We start from the raw sequence: 11,240 nt of genomic DNA on the forward strand, positions 1-11,240 counted from the left end.
AGTTAATGCTAACTACTAGCTCTTTAGTGAAGATGAGTTTCTAAACTACGGGAAGCAGCACAGCCAAGGCAGTTCAGGTTGGAGTATAGTAATGGTCCAGCAATGTTCAGTGATACAGCACAGGGCTGTTCTAGAGAATGCAGCAGCTTGCATGGAGATAGAGCACTCCTTCCTTACCTCTGAAAAGTTGTGAAGTACCCTAAACTGGCTAAAAGTTTCCTTCCTTTCAATAGGTTTGCTTTGAATATTTTATATAAGCAGATGTAGTTTTCTGCTCGTTTTTGTATGCTGACTTCAGGAGAACTCAATAGGGTGTTACTGTTTTTTAGAGGACAGCACAGATGAGTGATGAAGATGATTATGATGGCTGTGATCTCTTTGACTCTGAAAAAGAGGAAGATGAGGATGGAGACTTAGATGAAAGCACAAAGCCTGTAAGTAATTTTTGCCTCCCTGTAGGGACAGGTTTGGCTTCCCTCATGAAAAGTCTGTCCTTGTGGGGATTATAGTGACAGCTCTCAGTTACCTGGGGTGGGATCCTGTAGAAAGGGCCTGTAAAAGTCCTGAGTGGTATTTCAGCATTGTTGTTCAGGCTTTACCCCTTTAAACTAGGGGACTCCTGCACCCTAGGCTGGCATCAAAGCTATGTTTAGAGGTGATTAAGAAATTACTTTTTGCATTTGTGTGTGGTAAATGCTTCTTGTTATGCTCTCAAAGTGAGGTGACATTAAAAATTATGTGATCATAAGGGACTAGAGGTGGCTTTTTATCTGGTAACACACACATAATGTCTTAATAGCATTCTTAATAGAAAGCTATATTGCCTTTTCTGAGGGCTTCAGTCAAAGTCTAGACAGGATATTGTACAAGTGAGGCTGTACGTTACAGTGTTTAGAGTTGCAATGGCATCAAGTTGGTAACCAAATTGTATATAAGAAATATGCTGTTATTTATCCCTGCTTCTCAGAGAAAGAAGAGGCCAACATCATTTGCAGATGAGCTGGCAGCCCGAATTAAAGGAGAAATACCAGTCAAACAGGGTGAAGAGCGTTCATGTAAGTTAATTCTTTAGTTTTGGTAAGTATTTGTGAGGTAGTTGTGGAGTTGTGAGAGTTGGACAGGACATTCTGTGTAACAGTACATGAAGCTACACAGATCTGGGTTTTTTGGATAAGTATTAGGTGAAAGCACAACAAGAAGAATTAAAAGACACTATTTTGTAAATTATGACCAAAAAGTTTCTTGGAACACAGGATTGAATTCGAATTCACTGAGTGTTGTAGTGGAAAATGCATTGCTTTCAGGTGAAACAGGTCACTCCCCAAGCACATGTATTATGGGAAAGGTTTTCTCTCCAGTCTGATTCTCTCTCTGCATGCAAAGCTGCATGTTTGTCCACATGTACTTCCCCCTCTTTCAAGTAAATATGTGGAAGCCACTGATCCCGGTAGGCTTCCTGTGAGCTTTACAGTGGAAAACCCCTCGAGCAGTAGATGGATGCTTTCACGTGGTTTGGGTTGTTTGTTTTTTCCTTTTCGTGGCTTAAGTGTACTGTGTTTTGAGGAAGTTTTCCTTGCTACTGCTTTTTGTGATGTTTTAGACTAAATACTGCATTTACTTCTGTATCACTTTCAAAAGGAGAGACCTATCTCAAGTATTTATTTTTCCAGCAAAGCAGCAGTTGAAAACAGATGGCTGAAATTGAGTTGGCAGTGCTTGTGAGCTTGCTTTTGAGCTGTAATTTTGACAGTATGAACAGACAAGAACCGTGTGTGTATGTGTGGTTCGAATAATCAAGCTAGGCCTGTGGATATCAGAGTATAAAACCTACCAGCTTACCTTGTTCAATTACAGGAGAATCTTCTGTTCTTTGAGATAACCTTGCGATAGTAAGGCCGGAGAAAATAAAACTCTGGTTTTGATTTTGGCAGCTAACTCAAGGTATAATATGTCTGAGGCCAATTGAGATGCTTAAAGGTTCTATGTACTCTGGGGGTATCTGTACCACTTGGAATGCTGTGTTGCTCTGGCAACTCAGGTGACACTAGTCTGTGTGTAGGCAGCTGTGCTGAACCCATAGTGCCTCACAGAATTATGCTATTACAATTTGAAGTGCTACTTTTAGAACCTGTGCTTTGTAGAATTGCTTCGGTGGGCTGATTCATCTGGAAACATAGGGGACAGCGTGGTTAGATTATGGTTTTTTAGGTTCTTTTTACCACAGATGGATCACAGGCTGCAAATAAAGGTGGACTATATTCTTTTTGCTTTGAAATTTTCTTCTTAAAGCTCTGTCATCAGAGACCAAAACAAGGAAAACCCTGAAAGAGAAGAAGGAAGTTAGAGTTCCATCAGATGGTAGGATATCCTCCTCTTTTGTTTATTAATTGTGGGCTGAATTGTAAGACACCACTTAGGAAACTGTGGCATCTACTCTAGCAACTGGGTGGGATATCAGCAAGCATCCTTCAAGGTGAGGCTGTAAACAAAGCTAGGCTGTGATGTGCATGTAAAACAAGGCTAGAAACAGGCTCAGTGAGAGTTTCTCCATAAATTCATTCTTGTGGGACAACCACATGCAATCTAGTCTGTCTACAACAGCTTCTCTGTATGCATTGTGTATAAGAGAGAAGAGATGGAATCAGACCAGTTGTTATTCTGGTTGTCTCTTTAATTCTCTTTCCTGAAACTTGGTGAGTCCTACCACAGCTCTTGGCTGTTGTGCTTTCTAGATGAAGAAGATGACATCTTCAAGCCTCCTAAGCTGACTGATGAAGACTTCACACCATTTGGTTCTAGGGGTGGCCTCTTCAGTGGTGGAACTGGTCTCTTTGATGATGAAGAGGTGAGAATGCTGGAGAGGACAGAAATTGAGTATGTCCCTCTTTTGAAAACAAAACAAAAGATCCCCACGAATTCCTGCCTCTGGAAGGCAGTGAGGAGAAACAGCGTTTTGTTTCTTAGTAGTATTCAAATGTAGTCGAACAGTATAACTTTCCAGTGGAGAAACAGCTACACGACTGAGGTACTTATGTTACCCTTGGCACAAAGCCCTCCCTTCTGCAGTTCTGCTGATGAGAGATGCAGCCGTGGTTCTAGCATTATACTGAACAGATTCTAATTCAAGCAGAGCTTACTTAGCACCTTGCTTATATCTGTGCAGGAAAACAAAATGCTATACAGTTTATTTTAACACAGCAGATTTCTGTTAAAATGCCTGTGAGAATACTGAATTTTGTCATTCTCTCTTTCTCCTGGGTATGGGAGAAGTCTGAGTGGAAAGAGAACATGATGGCCTTCCTGCTTTCCTTCATGTACTTTGTCCAGACAGTGATGCTATTTGGTTTCTCTCTATATATATTGTTAAAAGTTCCCTACTGCAACTATGCTGTGTTCTCCAATCTGGTTATTGCACAACTCCTGGGTTACCTGCCCTGGCAAGAAAAGTTCACCTTAAGCTTACTCTTATGCTATGTACCTAGAGCTGACTTGATGGCAGAATGGCACAGAGTGCATTTCTGGCCTTATTGTAGCATTTTTTGTGCATGTGAAAGGGAATACAAACTCAGTGTCAGGGGTACTTTAAGAACCTGGTAGTACAGCTGTGTAAAACAAATGGTTACCTCTGATTTTATCATGCAGCTGATACCGGTAACTGTAAAAACTGGTCCAGAACAGTAGCCAATCTGTTGCCTTTGTGGAATGCTGTGTTCCTCATTGCAACTAGAACAGAAGTCAGGTGTTTCTTGAAGCCGAGCAGGCTGTAAGACTGGAATTTGGAAGGAGGCCTCATGTACAGGTGACCTCAAACTTACTGTGCTAACCTACTAGGATACAGCCAACAGGCACCAAACAGGGGCGTTGTGTGAAGGGAAGATGGGAGTTCTGTACAATGCTTTCCACTCAAACATAGCCTTTATTGAAAAAAATATGAATGTGCTTTCTTTTTAAGTGGCAGCTAACAACTTTAAATAATAATAGTTTAAAGAAGTAATCCAATAGCGCAAGCCAGCTTCGTGTCACTGCAAATTCAGATGAAGCAATCATTACAGCCTCTTAGTTACTTATTGATGAGGCTACTTTTGTCATCCTGCAGACACAGGGCAGCCGAGCAGATTTGTCTGTATTTGTTGCCTGCCTGCATACACTTGTTCTTAATTTCCTGTTACTTGAAAGTTAATCATCTAGGAAGGGTAACTTATCCTCACTTGTGCAGTGGAGGAGGCCTTGCTGTACCAGAAGGCAACCACGGTAGGTCAACAGGCAAATTGTGACTGACAAATGTAAAATTAATCACTGACATCCCTGCCGCTGCCCTTGCACTCCCCTACTTTTCCCAAAGTGTTGCTGCCTTCTTTCCACAAAGCTTTATACATGCACTTCAGTCTCCAAATAGGCAACCTCTAATACCCAACTTCCTGTAAGAGGAGACTTTCAAGAAATAAAGTGGTCAGTACTCAGATCTAGAGGTTTCCTGGAAATGTAGACTATGATTCTCAGGGAGGATTATCACAGGGCAACTGCAACCCCAACACAAGGACTTTTATGAGAGTTTCCTGCAATGCTTTTGAGCTAAAATGTGCATCTCTGCACCATATTGGTGTCTTAGCATCTCCTTAACAATAATATAAATCATACATCTTAACCATGTGAAGTTTAGAGATGTTTTTATGCTTGTCCTGATCTGAATTCTTCTTTCAAACCTTGCTATATAAGCTTCAGTAGGAAAGCTTAGAAGGGTGTAACCAGGACCTAAACAGCTGTAGATTAATTCCCATAAGCCCCTGAGGAGGTGCAAATAAAAGGTCATTTCTCCTCTGCAGTAAACAGACTGATAATCAGTGTAAATTAAATTTGGGAAGATAGAAACCTACTCTTCTGAACGTGTGCACTCCAGTTAATGCTTGAGTACTTAAGTTTAAGTCTTTGTGTGCAGACATCCTTTTGAGGAGGGAGTGGTGGTTGGTTGCCTTCTCTGTCTTGGCTTACAAGTGGATATTCTGCATGGAAAAATCAGCAGCTGTCTTTTCCTACAGAAAAGAAAATCATCACTTCCTCTCCTTTGCATTTTCATCTACAGAGTGATCTTTTTGCTGAAGCACCCAGAGGAGAGGAATCAAAAGAAAGGGAGGAGCGAGCCTCAATAATTGAAGGTAAGAACCAATTGTTGCCTTCTGTATTCGTGTCTATGCTGTGATTTATCACTGCCAGCAGCTAGACTATTTTGTTTTCAAACTAGAAAGTCTATTCTCCTCTCCAGTCTTAATAGAGAGCAGCTGTGTTTTCCTTGAATTTTAAATGTTTGTTCGCTGTGATCTCTTGCACACACCTACTCTCCTGGAGCTGAAAAAATCTTACTGATGTTGGCAGAGCTCTCTGCAGGCATTGGTTTCCTCCTGCTAGAGTCTGCAGAATCCAGCTGTGGGTTGAGTAGAGATTTCTTCCTGCAGATTAATGCCTGTCTGAGTTTCTCATTAGCTGCATATCCAGACCTTTAAGGAGTCTAAGCACATGTGCTGTACTGCAGCAGCTTTTACTGAAGCATTGTATTTGATGAATTTTCATATATAGGTTGGGAGATTGAGCTAATTTTTTTAATGTATTGTATTATGCAGTTTTTAGTGTGTGAATGTAAACTCTTATAAATAATGCTATGTGTATGCGTATATCACATTTATAAGCTTTGGTTTAGTAGAGCTGTTTTGTTGAATTTTAATGGAGGAAGAATAGCTAGACTGTTGTATATACCTGCAAAACCCAAGAAGTTCAGGAAAAGTGCCTGGATGAGTTCTGAGCTGTTGAGAAAAAACCCACAAATGAGCTCAGAAGACTTCTCAGATTCCTATTACTATTGTAAAGGTCTGAAGGCTTTGACAGTGTAAAACAAGTGCATCCATTTGTATTGTACTTCCTGTGATTTCAGCATCCTCTGCAAAGTCCTTAAAGAAAGTTCCTGCAGGTGCAGTATCTCTGTTCCCAGGTATGATTCATTCGGTAACAAATTGCTTCATGCACAAAATGCTTGTTCTTTAAAACCTGCTGAGGAGGTTTTAAAGAAGAAAAATCCAAATACAGCAGCACCGCATTGCCTGATCACATGCTTAGTAACAAACACAAGTGCTTCTGCCTGTATTTGCCTAAACTGCAGCATGCTTTATGGATAATCAAGATTTGGTAGGAGCTCTGAAGGTAGGTAAAATTGACAGCAGATAGTAGCCACTGTCAGCTTCCATTGTTGTGCTGTGAGCTTTTAAGGATGTTACACAGCTTAAGTCTGCAGTGCATACAGTCACATTTTCCCTCTGTACTCTGAGAAAGAAGCTCATTTTGATCTTTCAGATTTGATCCTCTTCTCTTGGCTTAGCAGAATAACAGTCTAAACATCAAGTTCTTATATTTTTTTGGCACAGGTAAATAAGAGCAATCTTGTTTCTTCAGTTTTGATTAGGAGCACATGCATTTATGGGGAAAGACCAGATCTACAACTCGGAGTTTAAAAAAAAAAAAAGTATTAAGATCCCTGTTCAATATTGGACTCCAGGCTGAGCAATAAAATGTATCACCAGCCTTTTTGAATCAACTGACTTTGTTTTCTGTCTCTGTGCAGAGTCTTCACCTGATTGATTTGCCTTAAAATTAAGTTTTGCCCTCCATTAAGAAAAGCCTATTTTAAGATTATGGCTTCAGTTAACTGATCTCTTGGTCAGCATGATTGTTAGAATAGGACGCATACAAATACAGTCTTTTTATGTGTCCTGGGTTTGAGGCCCTAACCCATGACATTATGTCAAGATCAAAGATATACATCAGCAATGGTCATTCTATGTAGATCTAGGAGCAAAGTTTAAAAGAGCAGATTGAGGTTTGGTTTTGGTGGTTTTTTTTTTACCCTTAGCTCTTTCTTGGAGGTACTGTTGCACAAGTAGTGAATTTTCCATCATTTGAACAGTGTCCTGTTCTACTTCATCAGAAATTAAGTTATATTTAGCATTTATTGGAAGCCTTCAGTTGCTCCATCTCAGTAGCCTGCAGACAGGCTAAAGTCACCAGGCAAAGCCCAAGACTGAGATTCCTTTGCTATTTCAAGTTGCTTGGTGAACACATTCCCAGTGAACACTTCATTTAGGAACTTGAGAATGTTCAAAAATTAATCAAACCTTGTGACTGTATTCCTGTCAATCCTGTGGCACTTTTTAATTGCATAATATGCTTTTTTAGAAAATCATAACCTCCTGCTGTGCTCTCAAAATTCATGCAGTCTGTTGACTTTTAACCAAGTAGCAGTTGTTCTTTCTGCCAAACTTCCAATTAAAGTCTCTTCTTCCTCTGGCAGCCAACCACCCCCATGCTCCCCCACTCCCTACACTGTTTCAAGGTGTCTATACATAAGAAGAAAAAGTGCAGGTTTGGAACCAGGCTGCTGATTTTTACCTAAAATGCTAAAAGCATTTGCAGACGATCTAGTGACATGCATGTATCACTAAAACTAGACATTTCCACACCAGATGTAGGAGAAACAGTTCTTACAGCTTACTCTAGTTCATCCCAGCTGTTCTGAAGCTCGTAGGAATCTAAGGGCCAAACTCAGCCTCATCCTGCAGTACTGCCAGTGGTCTTGCATGACAAGTGCAGCTCCTTGGTAGAACTCAGTCACTTATTTTTCCCCTCTCTTCAAGTACCTTACCACTTTTATTTGACCACAGTGATGTGACTTACTAGTTAGTAAAGTAGGATTCTGGTTTGTAAGGTCTGTAGGGCCAACAGTGTGGGACTACTGGGTCTTCTTGCTTTAGTGGGGAACCTGGCTGCTGTTCCTGGGTGAGATGAACAAGTTTGAGGAAGAAGTGATTGCAATGAGAGCAAAAAGTCATCTTGGCTTTATCAGGAAGTTTCTAGCTAATGCTTTTGATGCAGCATTGTTGCAGGAGCACATGAAAATTTACTGTGATGGAAACTCTGCCTGGCTCCACTTACTATGGCATAAGTTCAGCTTTTTGGTAACTCTGGCAATGATCTCTGTGTGATTTTGGTTTGTGTGTGTTTTACCCATCTGACCTGCAGGAGGAAGTGATGTGTTTAGTTCCACTGTAACTGTGGAAAAAGAAAAGAAATCTGCAGCACAGGGCACAGAGAAAACTTGTAAACAGTCTGGAAAAGTTGTTCTGTTTGATGATGACGATGATGACTTCTTTGTGGGAGCAACTAAGAAGCCTCCAGATTCAGGTACCTCTGTACATGTACGCTGGAAGATTAGACATTAAAGGTCATCAGAAATCAAATTGATAGCAACCAATGATTTACAAAACTCAAACCTGCATTACTGCTACTTCTGCTCTTTTTTGAGGGTTCAAAGTTTTTTTGTTTTGTTATTGTCATGTCTTTTCCTTGGAGTGGTGTGGGATTGGTTTATCTGTATGTGCTGTCTGCTGACTTTCCTGTCTTAGCATGCTCCTTCTACTGCTAGGGTGGTATCTAGATTTGAATCAGAGAAGTGTTACAGACTTTATTCACGCAGCCTTGAGTCCCCATGCCCAACACTCCCTATTGGCAGGCTCAAAGCCTTTAGAGGGGCCAAGCCAATGCAAATGTCTTTAGAGGTGCAGACTGACCCTACCCTAATGTTTGCTGACTGCACTCTCTGTCACCAGTGCTCTCACGTAAGTGGTGTTTCACTTTGAGAGCTTGTCTAGCTTTTTCCCTTAAAAAATCACGATGTTGGTCATCTTTAAAATAGAAACACGGTATCTTTTGACACTGATACTGTTCAGTAGTGTCTGTTCTGTTCTTGTCATTCCCTGTTTGTTTTGTGTCTTAATGAAGTCAAGTCCACAGCTGACCTGTTTGATGATGATGAAGAAGGTGACTTATTCAAGGAAAAACCTGCCATTCCTCCTGTGGTTTCTGGCACAACTAAAGAAACACAAAGCCATAGGGAGACAGTCATGGAAAAAAAGGTAATGGCGTATAAATGGATAGTGTGGCTAAGGTTTTAGGAAAAACTTTACTACTGCAGCTGAAGTAGTGTTTCCATGTACTACGAAAGTGCCATATTTGTGAAACAGGACAAGGTTCATAAGGTCTTCCATGACGTGTTTCAGGCATCCATAAATGCCTTCTGTCTTTCAAACAAAAATTTGAGATTTTTCCTGTGGAACCAGAGACTGGAAGAATCTTATTAAGGCGACATTGCAATGAGAGTAAAATGAGAAGCTTCATTTAATATATAGATAATAAATGTTTGAGGTTCATGGCCGAAATGAAACCAGCCTGACTTAACAACCTTTGGTGCCACAGTTCTGTGCTGCAGAGACTGTGTCTGCACTTACACCAGCTGCTGGTAGCAACTTAACTGGTGACCCATGACATCCAATGACAGGACAAGGGGCAATGGGTACAAGCTGGAACATAGGAGGTTCCACAAAAATATTAGGAAAAACTTTTTCACTGTGAGGGTGACAGAGCACTGGCACAGGCTGCCCAGAGAGGTTGTGGAGTCTCCTTCTTTGGAGCATTCAAAACCAACCTTGTTGAGTACTTCTGCGATCTACTGTAGGTGATCCTGCTCTGGCAGGGGGGCTGGACTAGGTGATCTTTTGAGGTCCCTTCCAACCCCTGACGTTCTGTGATTCTGTGACCCATTGCTTGTAGATGTTATCGGAGAGGAAGGGGGATGTGACAGTATTACCTAAGCATATACAGTACTTGACAGTGTTTAAAAAGCTGTTTTTCAGCTGAAAACTTGTAAGTTGTAGAAAGATTTAAATGCTGTCCTGAAGACGCATATACAGAGTTAAGAGAACCTCCGCATGCTCACTCCACATTCATTTTCAGAGCAGTGTCTTGAGGAAAGTTGTAATGCTCTCTGTTTCTATGGCAGAGATTATATATACTCATTTCATATGTATTCGCTGTCCAAGGAGTATTTTAACATAATGAGCTACAGCGACTCCTCTCCCCTCTGGATTGAGAAGCTTACAGTGCTGGGGATGACTAATGCAAGTTGCTGTAGGACTTACCTTACAAGAAGTACCAGAGCACAAGGGCCAAAGCCACGTTCTGTCTCTGGTGCAGTGCAAGAGTGTCCATGGTCAATGGAGTAGGAGTGGTGGTGCGAGGTCATCAATGCCATTGCTCTGATCTCATAGCACTTGGCTTTCCTGGAAGAGAGGATGAGAACTGATTTAGCAGCACCACTCCTGCTCTGTCAGGAAGTGAGAGAATACTCCAGGCTTGCTGACAGTAGTGCTTGGGTCTGGAATCATTCTGAGTTTAATGGCAATATAGCTGGTGGCAGGTTGGGACCGTGCTGTGCTAATGCAGGAAATGATGGCTGGCACAATCTGCCCTCTTCCTTTATGAAACACAGCTTGTTAAAAAAACATTCTAATGTAACTCATGAGGGGGCCTGGCATGAGTTGCTGGGTACATTTTTTCTGCTGAGAAGATGGTGGTGGGCGGGGAGGTCTATGGTAAGACTTGCAAGTCACTCATGCATAGCTCTGGCTGCATGTGAAGAACTCCGCACAGGAGTTTTGGGCTTAAGCCCATGGATAGCAGGCTTGCGTTCTGTCCCTTAGTTGTGGGGATGTTGCCAGCAGCACGCCTCTTGGAAAGGGTCATGTGATGTGGCTGCACTTACTGGATCTAAACGGGTGCTGATGCAGTATCTTTATTTGTTTTAAAGAGTCAGCCATCTTCAGGTGAGGACTTCAAGCCGTTATCTGAAACACCTCCAAGAAAGCAGAGGGGCCTTTTCTCTGATGAGGAGGATTCTGAAGTGAGTATGTCTTTAGTAAATCCCTACAGAAATCCTTGAGATTTGAGTCACCCTGGCTTCACTCCGCTCATATCTGGGGACTCCTTGTTTATCTGTAGGACTAGGAACTCTGACATCCATGTATCTATATGCTGTTGAGTCATAGGCTGATCTCAGAGGTCTTTTCCAACCTCAACAATTCTGTGATTCTATTCCCAGCCATCCTGAAAGTTCCTTCTTCCTTCAAGAATAAAATCTCTGGGAAAGTTTTCCCTGTCTTCAGAGAGTTAAACTTGCGTGGTACATGCAGGTGTACATTGATAAGCCGAAGCAGGCTTCAGCAAATCAGAAGCAAGAGTCACAAAAGACTGTATGTTTAACCTTGTTTCCTCAGCTTCCAGCTAGAAATTAATCTACAAAACTGAGGGAAAACCCCATGGAGATGCAAGTGATTGGAACACCCGAGTTAAGACAGTCTTTCCCT

The 11,240-nt window shown here is 41.5% G+C and overlaps 1 protein-coding gene across 1 annotated transcript in view; it reads left to right on the forward strand.

Annotated features, from left to right (window-relative positions):
• Nucleotides 1–329: 329 nt before the first annotated feature.
• The window catches only part of LOC104275284 (WASH complex subunit FAM21A-like), a gene marked incomplete at its 5' end in the record, with an annotated part of 26,692 nt that continues 15,781 nt past the window's right edge, over nucleotides 330–11,240 (forward strand). Inside the window, 9 exons of the mRNA XM_009871205.1 lie at nucleotides 330–434; nucleotides 968–1,055; nucleotides 2,290–2,358; nucleotides 2,733–2,845; nucleotides 5,081–5,153; nucleotides 5,924–5,980; nucleotides 8,062–8,223; nucleotides 8,821–8,954; nucleotides 10,685–10,777. Of these exons, the coding sequence (XP_009869507.1) occupies nucleotides 330–434; nucleotides 968–1,055; nucleotides 2,290–2,358; nucleotides 2,733–2,845; nucleotides 5,081–5,153; nucleotides 5,924–5,980; nucleotides 8,062–8,223; nucleotides 8,821–8,954; nucleotides 10,685–10,777 (894 nt within the window). The remainder of the gene's footprint in view (nucleotides 435–967; nucleotides 1,056–2,289; nucleotides 2,359–2,732; nucleotides 2,846–5,080; nucleotides 5,154–5,923; nucleotides 5,981–8,061; nucleotides 8,224–8,820; nucleotides 8,955–10,684; nucleotides 10,778–11,240) is intronic.

The sequence above is a fragment of the Apaloderma vittatum genome, unplaced genomic scaffold (genome assembly GCF_000703405.1).
Source record: "Apaloderma vittatum isolate BGI_N311 unplaced genomic scaffold, ASM70340v1 scaffold2586, whole genome shotgun sequence".
NCBI classification, from domain to species: Eukaryota; Metazoa; Chordata; class Aves; order Trogoniformes; family Trogonidae; genus Apaloderma; species Apaloderma vittatum.